Source organism: Mercenaria mercenaria, chromosome 16 (assembly GCF_021730395.1).
Source record: "Mercenaria mercenaria strain notata chromosome 16, MADL_Memer_1, whole genome shotgun sequence".
Lineage (NCBI taxonomy): Eukaryota > Metazoa > Mollusca > Bivalvia > Venerida > Veneridae > Mercenaria > Mercenaria mercenaria.
The window spans coordinates 45,764,022-45,778,366 of record NC_069376.1 but is presented as its reverse complement, the minus strand read 5'-3'; the positions used below and the strand labels follow the sequence as shown (position 1 = coordinate 45,778,366).

Sequence of the window (14,345 nt, the reverse complement as noted above, 5' to 3'; positions counted from 1 at the left end):
TTTTCAAAGTCCGTTGAGATATTGCTTTGATATTTTGCATACTTGTTTACCATCATGACCCCAGTCTGTAAAAAGGAGGAGGCAATTCTATCAAGCATATTGACTGAATTATGTCCCCTTTTCGACTTAGAATATGCTTATTGTAATGTTAAAGTTTTACTCATAGCTTATATTATACTATCAAGCACAGAGAATAGTCGAGCGCGCTGTCCACTGACAGCTCTTGTTTATCGAAATTGTACAGTTTGTTAACAAATAGTCTAAATTGAAATTTTAAAACTTTGGTGTCCAAAATGACTGGAATTTACGTTCGCAAATACCCTATTAAATCGTTTTTGGATGATTAAATTAAAAAAAACAATGTGTTGCGGCCTATAGAGCCCTTTGGATGATATATGTATTAGTGGTATTAAAACCAACCTGACTCAGGGTTACGATCGTATACCTATGCTTGGCACTACAGGAGATGATTAGGTTGAAGAAAATGTTGTTGTGCAGCTAATGTTTATTGTCCTCAGAGTTTGCATGCCTGAACCTTTTACAGCCTCAGCCATCTTAGCAAAATGTCAGGGTGATAAATAGCCTGCACACCGCCTATCAAACAGACGGGGAAATGAAAGGAAACGGTACTTCTCTCTCAGTTTCAAAGTTTTTATTTTATAAGAGCAACATAATTCAAAGATATACATGCAAAATGTAAAATGACAAGACTTCTACCTAACAGACAGTTTAAAATGAATATGAAATTTGTTTTGTTTTATTATTAACAAATAACGTACATTAAGCTAAGCAATATTGGTAGGTGTATACTCAGTTCCAAAAGAAAGTGTGCACTTTTTAAGTTTAAATATTTCAAAAAATTCCCCGACGTTTTTGTTTCATTTTTTCATACACTAACTCTCAGGTATAACTCAAAATTTAAAATGCACACCAATTTGTTTACGAACTGATTTAAATTTTGGTACCAAACATTATATCTTTTCATGAAAATAACCGAGAAAAAATAACAGAAAACTAAGTGCACACTTTCTTTTGGAACTGAGTGTATATTTCTACTGTAGTCTTGGCATAAAAAAAATGTTCATTCACCTTTATGGTTTTAATGAAGAGACACTTTATTATACAAATCTAAAGGTGATTTAGACAAGTATATCAGTTTTAGTGTTTATTTTTCAAAACGCATGCATTCCCAAATGAAGACAAGTACAGATTTTTCAGCACGCAACGGAAAAAAATCGCTGTCGTCTACAAGAAAAATTGATATTTTGCTCTTTATACTCCTTTAGTGGTATTTCAAACAATGTAGCATTGTTGAAGACAAATTACACCATTTCAAACAATCAATGCATGACTTTGGAAAATGGATGCTTCATACAGGTCGTGAGTTTGAAGCAGAAATGCATTGCCAACAATAACAATAGATCAGAAAAGCTTAGTGTAATTATTAACGATAGTGGGTCATGTAAATAACCTTTTGAAGTTTGTTCGGTGGCAAACTAATACGCGCGTGTTACTGGGCAGCATGAATTTATGTTTAAGTTACACAAAATGAGAAAAATCATTTAAGTTAGCAAGAAAACTTTCAGAAATTTGTTAAAGTAACAGTTTTCAAAAATAGACAGAGAGGAGAACTGTTGACCGCTTAAAGCCACACATCTGATAACAAGTGACAAGTGGCTGAACACCGTTCGGTACCTAATTGTACCAAATTTCATCAGAATAACATATCACAGATAATGAAATAAATGCGAATCCCATGTAGACACCGTAAGCCCAAACATACAAAAAAAGAACAACACTAAAGTTATGGCAATATTTAAAGTTAATAGCAGATCATGTCATTCCCTAACTTCTTTCGTCGACCTCCACTGTAAAACTGATATTCCATTTTCGCCATTGCCGTTCCTATATCAGTATTTACTCGGTTTCCATAGTTACCGGAGTTTGTATTTGGAACATTGTCTGAGAATCGTGTTGCCTTTTCTGGCAGAGGCTCTGGTTCCTTTTGGTTTCCCTGAAAATGAAGTATCAGCATTTTAAATCATGCTTGAAATATGAAAAGAGCAGTCATTTATGTAACTTTTGTATTAAAAACTTATATAATTAGACTATGACCAGACTATGGCCAGTTTAACGTAGGTTATTGAAGGGAGGCAATATATGGTTACTTAAGCTGTATCATTGTTCACTATGTTACCGCATTATCTCCCTTCAATAAGTCACATTCAATAAAATTGCGACATTAGCGCGAGTATTATTCTTCAGAACTCAACTGAACTAACAGAATTGCACATGAGTTTATGCACTTAGAAATGTTTCTACTTAAAAACAGGACAGTTAGCAATACGGCGGTGTCGATTCGAAAAGTCCGACAATTTTCAGGAGGCGATGGAAATGTATTTACCCTGTTAAATCAAGAGCAAAGGTGTTCAGAACTATTTTTAACCATTATGCTGTATACGATTGTTTCTGCCTTTACGACTAATGTAGATCTTGATCAGCCTGCACATCCAGACGGATTAAGATCTGCACTGTTCGCCATTCAGTCAGTATCTTGTAGGTAAGCACCCCTTTTAACTGTTAATGGTACTGTGCAAATTGAAAGATGGACAAGTTCATTATAGAAATTTAGCACGGTAAGGGTTAAATCGTGTTTTCTGCTTAACATCTTTAACTTTTGTTATATGGCTAAAATAAATGCACTGATGGGATTTTTTTATCTTAATAAACTACACTCTGTTCTGCTAACTTTGAAAATTGCGGTTCCTATTCATTTGTAAATGGTATACATGATAAAACATTGTGCCTGACTAAGATATAGTGGCATTTCAAGTTGCTTTAAACGACAAGTCAAAACCCCGTAAGTGCACTCTTCTTAAAGCGCAAAAAAATCTGTAAGAGAAAAAACTTTGGCGCCAAATTTCCGTTGTGGGCTTTTGAATCGACACCGTCGAAATTATCCATGCCATTTAGAGGATCTTTTCTTTTACCTAATGTTATATAGGGTTGTATTAGGAAAGCGAGGTTTAGACTGATTAGAGAATAAAGAATACCTTCTCGAAAATTGTCCAATCTTTGATCATATATAATTTTGAATATCAACATATTTTATCTAACGACAAAGCTTTATTATTTGCATACTTTAAAAGTCCAAAGCTGTTTCAATGTATTAAACAACCAGTTAATACAGACGCAATCTGACTGCTTAAGACAGGTGACTACATGAGATAAGTTGAGGTCAGAACAAAGAGTCAAGTTTTGGAAGTTTACTGACTGGGTGCTTTAACAGGCAAGTGACTGCTCCACGGGGATCAACTTATGTAACGGTGGTCACGTGTCTGTCGTATGTACGTTGTACGTTGTTTGTGTGTGTGTGTGTGGTGGAGGGGGGTGGGGGTGCATTCAGGGTTTAAATTCTGATCAAATGGAGCGGGTTTTAACAAGATTCAAGATTTATTTACGAATTCTGAAGAGCAGCTGTTTAAAAAAGGTTTATGCACCGGAATAATTTTCCTGTCCAGTAAGTCTAAAGGTTTATGTACCGGAACTACTTTCCTGTCCAGTAAGTCCGCCAACTGGTTTAAACAAGGCAACGTAACTACTTTCCTGTCTGCTAAGACTGTTTAATTATGACAACGGGACTATTTTTCTGTCTAATAAAATCGGTTAAAAACAAGGCAGCGGAACTGATTATTACACTGAAGCTAACTTTACCACAAAAAGAACAGTTACGGCAAATCAACATACAAAATACAATGTGTACCTGGTTATTTTGTCTTTGAACTAAACAAATTTATTTGCATACCACAATACCAATCTTGTTAAAACATATATCAACACCTATAAACTATCGACAGTCATAAATTGAGTAGTGAAATAAAGTACAGCAAAATCCTTTTAACACCTGCTCTGCGACTATCAAAGTAAACAGACTTTCTAAGTATATTTAAGAGATTCTTTGAATAACGCTGAATATACACGTTTTAATTTTTTATTCTTATTTTTTTCAATCAAAATAAAAATACTTTCTAAATTTCGGGAGGAAATATGTATTTACCAAACCGGAAGTTTGCCCCTTTAAGGTATATGACCACTAATAACAATCGACATTTTCCGTGTGATTACGTAGTCTTGCCTGTGATTTCGGCATTCTCCGGCCTCACATATAGTTCCACTCGAAAAATGGTTTCCGTAACAACCGGAAAGTGCCGAAATCACATACGGACAAAACATTTTCAAACGGAAATTACCGGTTGTCATTACGATTGCAAAGATTTTTTTCAGGAAAAAAAGAACTCGCGGCTCGGGCGAGTAACAAAATTCCTCATTTTGCTTTATAAAAATGTCATTAACAACTTCATGTTAAAACAAATTTAAAAGCATTAACTTCGCGCATTTTCAGTGTAAACACAAAACTAGCGTAAAGAAATTTCTGCAAAAATGACTTTTTAAAGATGTGATTTATTCATTCGATGGCCAATTGCATGACCAGTATATTTTTGCAGATTTCTAAATATTTCAAGCACGTTTTGTGTTCACATTTACTTAACAACAGACATTTTACAGACAAACTTACTTTGCTGCCGGCTAAGATCTAAAATTGTCATTTAATTAACTACCATTATTTTTAGATAACATACTGGAAATGTATAAGCAAGAAATTTTACACTTAAGGAACAAATCCATTCCATAAATCAAACGTAAGTAAAGCCTTGATTAAATCCGAGCTAAAGGAGTTCGAGATAGGCGATATCTGAAATACCACAACTCAAACTCCGCTTAGTCAAACGACGGTCAAATTATAGAAATTTCATTCAGATTTACAAATTTGAACTTTGAACTCTGTTTTACTGTTTGCACATTTTACTCTTTAAAAAGTCTAATATATTTCGAGATATCGTTTTTTTTTAATTTAATAACGTAAACGTTCTCCTTACCTGAGCATCAAATTCGGCCAAGAAGCCCCAGCTTTCTTCCCTGTAAATAAAGATTGATTAATGAAAACATTGCCAATGAATAAAGCGTGTGCAGAACTAAGAAGAATTTAATAAATATCAAATTTAATCATCTATTTTGTTTATCTTAGAGAAACAAAAACAAAATGTCCGGCAAGCATACTCACTGTAATATGTAAACACCAATGCAATTTATTGAAACAGAAAAAAAAAAGATTTTATTTCTTTAAACATGACCTGATTGAGAGCACTTCTCAAATTTCCGCGCACTTTATTGACTAAATAAACATTGACGTCAGTCGGATGTTTCGACCTAAACGACGTGAACTACGTAATTTTCCACATGTTTTCTTTCAAATACAGACGATTTTACATGAGTGTGTTTTCATACTGAACTCATTAAACGAGTTGCATCAAATATTAAATTTCGAACATTTTATCATTTCTACTTAACGAATTTAATATATATTCGATGTCTAAAGACAAAAAGTTCGATTCTTTTTATCAAATACTGAAACATCTAAACTTCCTTCTTTACCTATTATAGACAGAGTTAGTTCGACCAACGTCTTCTACGTGCCAGGCGACGTAAACGTCAAAATAGTACTATCACACAAGTGTAATATCGAAAATATAGATATAGTTTTTTTAGTCATGTGACGTAAAAAACGTGATAAAGCGTTATTGATAAAATCACAAGAATATCATCTGAAAGCCAGTTTACATCAATTTTGTGTCCTAACAAAAAAAGAAAGAAAAAAAAACAAAAAACAAAAAACAAAAAAAAAAATACAAACACTACCAGTTTTTTAAACATCTTCGTCGGTACCTACACTTGTTTCCATAAGTGTCTTGAGAAACTGTCGCAGTTGCTGTATTCGCCTCTCGGTACGTCTTAGTTCAGCTTATTTGCGTTTCTCTGCCGAACAAGCTGTCGTGGTACTGACTGAAAAATGTAACAACATATACATGTATTTATTACTAAAAGACATCTATCTGGCATGCTAAAGTAAATCTGAAATGACACTGAAAAATCATTGAACTCCACCCAATTAATTTGAAGTTTGAATCTTAGTCTTGCACTCCAATCTGACTAAAGTACATCTCCTATTACGCTACGCATAGGATCTGAGAACGACCTATTCATAGCCTCGTTCTGACGACCCTTTCGCTAGCCAATCAGAGCTTATTACAAAATTTAGCAATTACTGTAGCCTTGTCTTTGATATTTACAATTTTATGTCGGAATAGTTCGATAGCCGTTTAGCTCAGTCGTAAGATTCTCCACATTTGACATTAGTACAGAGGTGTTCCGAGTCGACGAAACTCAATTAACATGCATCAAATAAATTTTTTTATCATTTGTACTATAAGAATTTAAAATCTCGATTCTAAAACTAAAAATTCATTTTGTTTCAAATACTGAAAATCAAAATATAAGACAGACGTTGTTGAAACGTCTTCTTCAGGACTACGTTCAAAGATCAGTACTTCACATGTCAGATTGGTCTGTGACTCGATGATGATTATTGTCCCAAGAATATCAAACAGCTTGTGATAAACAAAAGAAACAAACACTAACCATTTTACAACCTCACCTACAGCTGCCTAACGAAACCTGATCCATTGCTGATCGCCCTCGACAGTCAATCACATTTGCCGCAACACACGCACGACAAAAAAACAAAAACAAAACAAAAACAAAACAAACAAAGAAAAAAACAACATTGCTATAATAACTAGTCTGCATAACAATCTTTGCTGAACGGCCTATCCAACACAACAAAAACAAAGTTCAGCTACAAATGTGCTATGTGAGGCCTAGTCCACATAAAACTCGCCAGGAGAGCGATATGCGTAACCTTCTTCCGGTTAAAGCTCCCTGGTAGCGTTATGCGGAAGACACGACATCATTTTGATAAATTCTTGCAAAATATCATCGTAATCGTCGTCGTCGTTGTCGTCGTCGTCATCATCATTATCATCACTTTCTTATTTTCATTTTCTTTTACGTTTTTAACATTTGATTTAGTTTTTACTATTGATCGGCAAGCCATTCAATAAGTGTTATATTACATGGCATCAAAAATTATTTTTCCGATTTAATTTTGACTGACTATCCCAGTAAACATATGTTATACCAGTAACCAGACATATAACACAAACTGTGGACCGGCAGTTTATATAATGATGCATGATTATATCAAAAATAATAAATCTAAAGAAAAGTTTAAATTTGCGCCGCCCGGGAATCGAACCCGGGTCGCAAGAATGGGAATCTTGCATGATACCACTACACCAGCGGCGCAGTTAATCATTTTCAGAAATAAAATAATTAAATCAATTCTAAACTGCTGGTTTACAGTGTCTTTTACTTGCAAACACAAGTGTCTCGGATGATCCATTAGAAAAGCACATTTGATCTTGGCTGAGCGGGCCTCAATTACATCACCATGTTCATCGTCATCATTAGCGTCAAACTCACCATAAGTAATAACAACAATGATACCACCATCACCATCAAAACATCATCGTGTCGTTAACAACAACATCATCATCATTATCATAACTTATGGACAACAGCGGCATCAACATTATCCTTTCTCACAGATATTACAGTGATCTTATACAGTCATCGCAGTAACAAAAATGTGAACTAAAAATACTACACATGCGCCGCCCGGGAATCGAACCCGGGTCGCAAGAATGGGAATCTTGCATGATACCACTACACCAGCGGCGCAGTTAATAACCCAGTTGAAAAAAAAAATGATTTCTTTATAAATAAACATTAAACTAAAAATGAATGTTAGATAAAAAAAATAATTATGACAAAACAAATGCCTAAAGGCAGAAATGGTATCTTTTTTTTATATATATTTATATATTATATATTTTATATTGGATAAATTAAATGAGTGGACATCAGTGACATTACCACCACGGTTACTAGTATTATCGCCATTACACAAATTATTATCATCATTATCAGTACATGTATAATCGTCACCATCATATTAAGCAATATCATGCAGTAGCCTAATAAGAACAACGTTATTTTCCATACATCATCATCATCCTAAGGTTAGTGCCATCACCACCACCATCATCATCATCATCATCATAACATAGTTGTCGTCGTTGCCATTACTATCATAACTTTCACAACAAACAACAACAGAAACATTTATAATAATAATGATAATAATAATCATCATCATCATCATCATCAGCAGCAGCAGGGTCATCATCAGCGTCGTCATCGCCGTTGTAGTCAGTAGCATCACTTTCACCACGTAGAACTGACAACAACAACAACAACAACATCATCATCATCATTATCATCATCATCACAACCTACGCCACCACAACAACACGGAAAGTTAATATTATCGTTATTTGACAGCTAAATGTACTAAAATGATTTACGAGACACCCGATACGTTCCGAATGATACAGGTAGACAAGAGCCTCTCAAAATAAACAAACACGGCTTGTTGCTACCTGCAAACTTTAGGTTATACAAGTTTAATGTGACTCTATTGATACTTTATTGTATTTGATCCTAGTAAAATGCTAATAAAATGTGCGGTGTGAAATACTGGTTCACGGATCGATTTTTCTCTCCAATGTTATATGGTCTTATAGCTTTCTGTAATGTTTATAAAAGGAAAACAGAGTCCATATAAAGGTTTTTATGTGAAAATTGATGCATTTTAAGAGATAATTGAATTGTTTTCTGTGCAATAGCGGAAACAGAGAGAGACAAAAACCGGTTCAGATAACGTTGATGGAGATAGTGTGGAAAGACAGCCTGGTCTCAGAAAGTATGGATATGATAAAACTAAGAAAGAAAAGAAGTATGGCCTATTTAGTCCAGTACGTTAATAAAAAAGAAAATAAAATAGTCTTAAACTCTACTCTCTCCAAATAAGATTTTTCCGACTCCATTGAGACAGCGATTTAGGCAATTATTCACGGAGTATGTTAACTCATTTACACTCAGTCATTTCTAGCTTTGTTTACTTCTTATATAGCCATAAACCAACTAAATTTTAGCCTAATGTTCCCCATTACATCAATTTTGATTAGCAACCAGTATCAGGTTCAAGTTTAGCAGATTCTCGAAATACCGATGAGTTTAGCCCGTCCAAACATGTGCCCGGTCTCGCACACGGTGTCTCTGTATCTGCCTTTGATCAGACACCTTAACTTTTGGACGAACGTATGTGCCAGGACAAACGAATTAGCCGGTTTTGTCATATTTAGCGGTATATTGTAAGATACGTAAAAACGAGGCAAAATTGAAACGCGTACTTTTTGGCAAAATAGTCCAAAAGAGTTGTCACAAGGTATCAAGTCTGGACGAACTAGTATAAACGATAGATCTCTGGGGGCATGTTTCCCAAAATTTCATAAGTTTGAGCCGAAGTTCTCTCCTAAGTATTGACTATTAAAAAGCCTTTATTTCAAAGAGTATAACTTGTATCATTTTGAAAAAAGGTGTCATTAATTCACTTTCATGACAGATGTATCATAGTTTTCTTTAGTTTAGATTCTACTAATTACCGAATAGTTTATATGAGTTCTACTTAAAATGATGGTCGTGAAACATTCTTACTCCTAATTTCTTACTTTAAAGAAGGCTTCGTGAAACGGGTCCCTGGTGTGTGGGAATAACAGGTAAGTATAGCGCAGGGGTACACAATAGAAAAGGAAAACATATTAAATGCCACATTTTTTTGTTATGCCCATAAAACAATTAATTCCTTGTCAATTTTTTTTTTCGATAATTGTTTCCTGTGATATTTCTGATATAACGTAGTAGAACGGGTAATTGATCCATTGTTTTTATTACCTCAATTTATGGCTATAACTGTACATGTGTTCATATGCAGTATTAAAAAAATGATTATTCTGTCCATGTTTGTATGCATAACACATCTATTTGGACAGCTGTTTTAACACAAAATTTAAAGCCTTATGAAACTTTAACAAGTTGCGTTGAAATATGCTGCGGCCTTCGCGATAATCATTACCTATTTCCCAGTCTAGTAGCAAAAACTTTCATTTTTTAATACATACTCAATACTCTAATGAACTCCCTTGACATAGAAAAAACGGTTTCATATACGACATATTTTAACATATACGCATTCCTTTTGTAAAAATAAACAAAATAGACTATTTTCCCACCCATTCCTACCTTTTCTGAAAGTAACTAAACATCATTCCTCCTGTGGGCTTGGGCTCCATGTTTAGATTTTGTTCTAAGTAAAAATCCTTAATTTAAATGTTGACTATTTACATGTAAATTTCCTGTGATTATATATTATTTCTCTTAAAGAAATACAAAAAAATTGATTTTTATGTCACCATAAATCCAATTAAACCGACGAGCCCGAAAAGACGAAATCCAGTTTAACAAACAGATAGTACGTCCTCTTTCGTTTACAATGACCACACATTCATGACAAAATCACTAGTTTTACACAAAACAGGTAAAAATATTCCTCGTATTTCGCTATCTCGATTACTGTGCTGCCTATAAGCCAATGTTAAATATTTATTTTGAATAATTAGATTGATAAAATTGATCGATTTTCATTTCATTGTGCGGACGTCCTTCTATTTCAGCGGGTGTACTACATGCTCCACATTTATTCAATTTTTCTATAAAACACTGATCAAATGATTGATGAATTTCGCAGTCGGGGTCAACCGTTATCTCTTGCTATTTTTATGTCACTTTAGATACGAAAAGTTTAATTTTAGGACCAATTTGGCGGTCTTAAATTAAGTTAAATCAAACCAATTAACAGACTAATTTTGAACATCGCCGCATTTAGATGGAAATGTAATTGTGTTGATAAACAAGTCAGTAGTATCAATAGATATCGTGATGAGACCTGCCTGTTAAGAATCACCTTGACTTTTAAGTGATCTTAAATTTGGAGCACAGACCGCCGGTGTAATGAAGTATTTCGACCCCCATAGAATAATGACCCCCCGGTCATTATTCTATAGAAAATGTGACCCCCCGGTCATAGTATTATGACCTCCAGATCATAGTACTATGACTCCCCCACGTGAAGTAAACTGAACCTCATGAAGAATGTTGACTCCCATAAAAAAAACGACCCCCTGTCATTTGGTCAAATTTAGTGATAACTCATGTATCTAAGGCCTAATTGCTGCATTTTATGCCCCCACTCGAGGGAGAGGGGCATATAGATTTGCCCTTGTCCGTCCGTCCGTCCTTTCGTTTGACCATTAGCCCCATATACCATCACTTGACACAGAAATCAGAGCATTCCTCAACGAGAAAAGGGATTCTATTTCTAGACGCTGTATCTTGGTGTATACATTTTTTTCAGGCAAATAACAATTCACAATACGTTCACAAAACACACCAGTGTCAATAATCCCTGCAAACTTCGGTATGAAGTAATTCTTCAGAAGAAAACTGCACAAGAAACTGCTAGCATAGAACTTAGTATTAATAGAAGTTGCAATACTTAGCAGTGGCAGTAAAGTACGGTAGCGGCAACATAGAAAATAGTAGTAGTAGTAGTAGTAGTAGTAGTAGTAGTGTTAGTGGCAGTGGTAGTGGTAGCAGCAGCAGCAGCAGCAGCAGCAGCAGAGGAATAAGTGACAACAATAACAGCAGCAGGAGAAGAAGAGGTAGATGTACAAGACGTATTAGTCGAAGCAGGTATAGTAGTTTCAGTAGTAGCAGTTGTAGTAGTAGTAGTAGTAAAAGTAGAAGAAGAAGAAGAAGTACATGTAGTAATAGCAATAGAAGTAGCGGCACCAGTAGTAGTAGTACAATCAAAATGTTAACTATTGGCAATGGAGGGTAGTAGAGTTGTAGATCTAGTAAAATTGTCCGTTAGGTTTGGTGGGGATCACTTTTTAATAGATATTATCGTCGAAAGTCTTTTTAGGAGCCGGTGTTTTACACGGAAAGAGTAACTTTTTTAAATAGAATAATATCCGGGAATCGATATTGTATGAGAGTTCGAATGTAGTAATTTTGGCAGTGAGTATTTTACATGGAAGGAGTCACTTTTTCTATAGAATAATAACCGGGGTCGTTATTCTATGAGATTCGAAGGGAGTCATCTTTAGGGAGTCAGTATTTTACTTGGAGGGGTCAGTTTTTCTATAGAATAATGACCGGGGGGTCGTTATTCTATAGAGTTTTCAAAGGGAGTCAGTTTTTTATAAGGGGAGTCAATATTTTACAGGAAAGGAGTCACATTTTCTACAGAATAATGACCCGGGGGTCGTTATTCTATGGGGGTCGAAATACTTCATTACACCGGCTTTTCCCACTTAAAAAGGGTGGCTTAATACCCGTTAGTATCAGTAAACGTCCTCCATCCATCAGTCCGTCTGTCTCATTTTGTGTCCGATCTGTAAAGACAACGCAGAACTCGTGTTCCAATTGTGTCATTCGAAGGTCAAGGTCAAAACTGAATATCAAATGTATTTCTTGTCAGGTCAATATTTTCTAAACCCCTACAATATGATTGGAATGTTGATCTCACTAGGAAGACGTACAGAACCCATATTCACATTGAGCTAATACAAGGTCAATGTCAAATTAAATTAAAACGTACGTATTTCGTGTTTAGTCTACACCTTCTAATCTCTGGTAGGATCATTATGAAACTTTGGTGGAAGATTCATCTGTGCTTGACGACGTGCAGAACCCATGTCCCAGTTGCAATCGACAAAGTTTCTGGTTGCAACCAAAGATCGGACGTATGATCCTTTGATTTGGTGCCCAGGCTATATCTCCTAGCTCTTTGCAGGATATTTATGACCAGCACACATAACAAGGCTCCCAGAAAAAGTTAAACGTCTGAGCCTGTTTCTTTATTATACAATTTACTCTAAGTATGTTCTAGCACATTTGTATATCAAATTCAATATCTTGAAATAAAATTGCCTTATGTCACTCTGGTTTCTGAACGAGTTTGATATCTCTCTTTCAAGACTTAAACCCGTTACCCTGTGCTCGGTAGGCAAATCGTAAGTTTAAGCATACTAGTATTTATTTAAAAAAAAAAGAACATGATAATGAGTTGTACAATTAAAACAACAAATTAGCATTATATAAAGGAAAGGAAACGAATGAAAGACATGTCTTGTAGAATTGTTCTCCCGCATCATCGCAGTATCTCAACTCTTAAAATCACTTCCACATTGGGCTGACAAATATACGTTCATATTTGACGGAGGAAGTAGATTCCAAATAAATTGAAAAACAGTCTGGAATGGTACCCCAGTGCTTCAAATACTTGGTAACATAGCCGAATACAGAGAAAATACAAAAAGCCACAGAATATGTAAATGAAACTTCGGATATATATTATATATAAAATTGACGCACTCTGTCAATACCAAAAGTCTGTATGAATCAATCGTGGGAATAACAACCATGTATTGTTGAAATTTCACAGATTTTATTAAACTGCGATGAGAACAGTACAGATAGTGTGAAAACCACAAATAGTATAGTACTATAACGTTTAAAACAACTTCCTCTCCGTGGGAATAAAATTGGCGTGATGATTATAATGAACTTGTTGGAAAGTAGCTGACTTATGAGAATGAAACTGACTTATGAGAAAGGAACTGAATGACGTGTGGGCATGGTGCTGTCCTTTGGGAATAGTATTTATAATACCAAAAGAACTAGACTAGCTCCTAGACTATGATATATTATTTTTATTTTTAATTTTTATTCGTAAAATTGTGAATATAGCCAGACTATATCCAATGTCCAATATCATGATATTACAATCAGCTCTAAAATAGACTAGCATATGTCACTATTACATAAATTATAAAAGAAAAATCACAAAAGTTGAAATTTTGTGACAAATTCTTTATTATCTGTCTATTGGCTAGTGTGATAAAAGATAGTTATTTGTAGGAATGGAATTGACATGTGGGAATGATACAATCTTGAGGGAATAGAATTGACCTTTGGGATACATTGCATGACATATAGAAATGGAATTGTTTTATGACAACAGAACTGACTTGTAGGAATAAGAAATGTCTTGTGAGATGGGTTAGACAGGTGGGAAAAGAATTGTCGCCAACTTGCAAATCAAAATTGCAATCAACTTATTGGAATGGAATTGACACGTTAGGACTGAATTAACTTTTTGGAATGGAATTGACTTGTGGGAATGGAACTGTTCAATCGGAATGGAATTGACTTGTCGGGCTGGAACTGTTTTGTTGGAACGTTAACATGGAATGGAAATGACTGGTGGGACTGGAACTATAATGGGCAAGCATCACAGGTAGAAAAGAAATTGGCTTGTGGGAATTGACTTATTGGAATGGAAGTGACTTTTGACAAGGGGC

At 34.9% G+C, this 14,345-nt stretch overlaps 1 protein-coding gene and 2 non-coding genes across 3 annotated transcripts; all 3 read right to left on the bottom strand.

Annotated features, from left to right (window-relative positions):
* Positions 1-637: 637 nt before the first annotated feature.
* On the bottom strand, positions 638-5,831 carry LOC123540537 (uncharacterized protein C2orf50 homolog; the record flags this gene model as incomplete). Its single annotated transcript, XM_053525919.1, has 4 exons — positions 638-2,014; positions 4,577-4,594; positions 4,938-4,977; positions 5,758-5,831. Coding segments are annotated over 4 exons (324 nt in total), but the record flags the coding sequence as incomplete, so codon positions are not given.
* A 1,361-nt stretch (positions 5,832-7,192) lies between these two features.
* Positions 7,193-7,263, bottom strand: Trnag-ccc (transfer RNA glycine (anticodon CCC)). Its single transcript has one exon. It is a non-coding gene; the product is annotated as a tRNA-Gly (tRNA).
* Positions 7,264-7,627: 364 nt separating this feature from the next.
* Positions 7,628-7,698, bottom strand: Trnag-ccc (transfer RNA glycine (anticodon CCC)). The gene has a single exon. It is a non-coding gene; the product is annotated as a tRNA-Gly (tRNA).
* Positions 7,699-14,345: the final 6,647 nt, after the last annotated feature.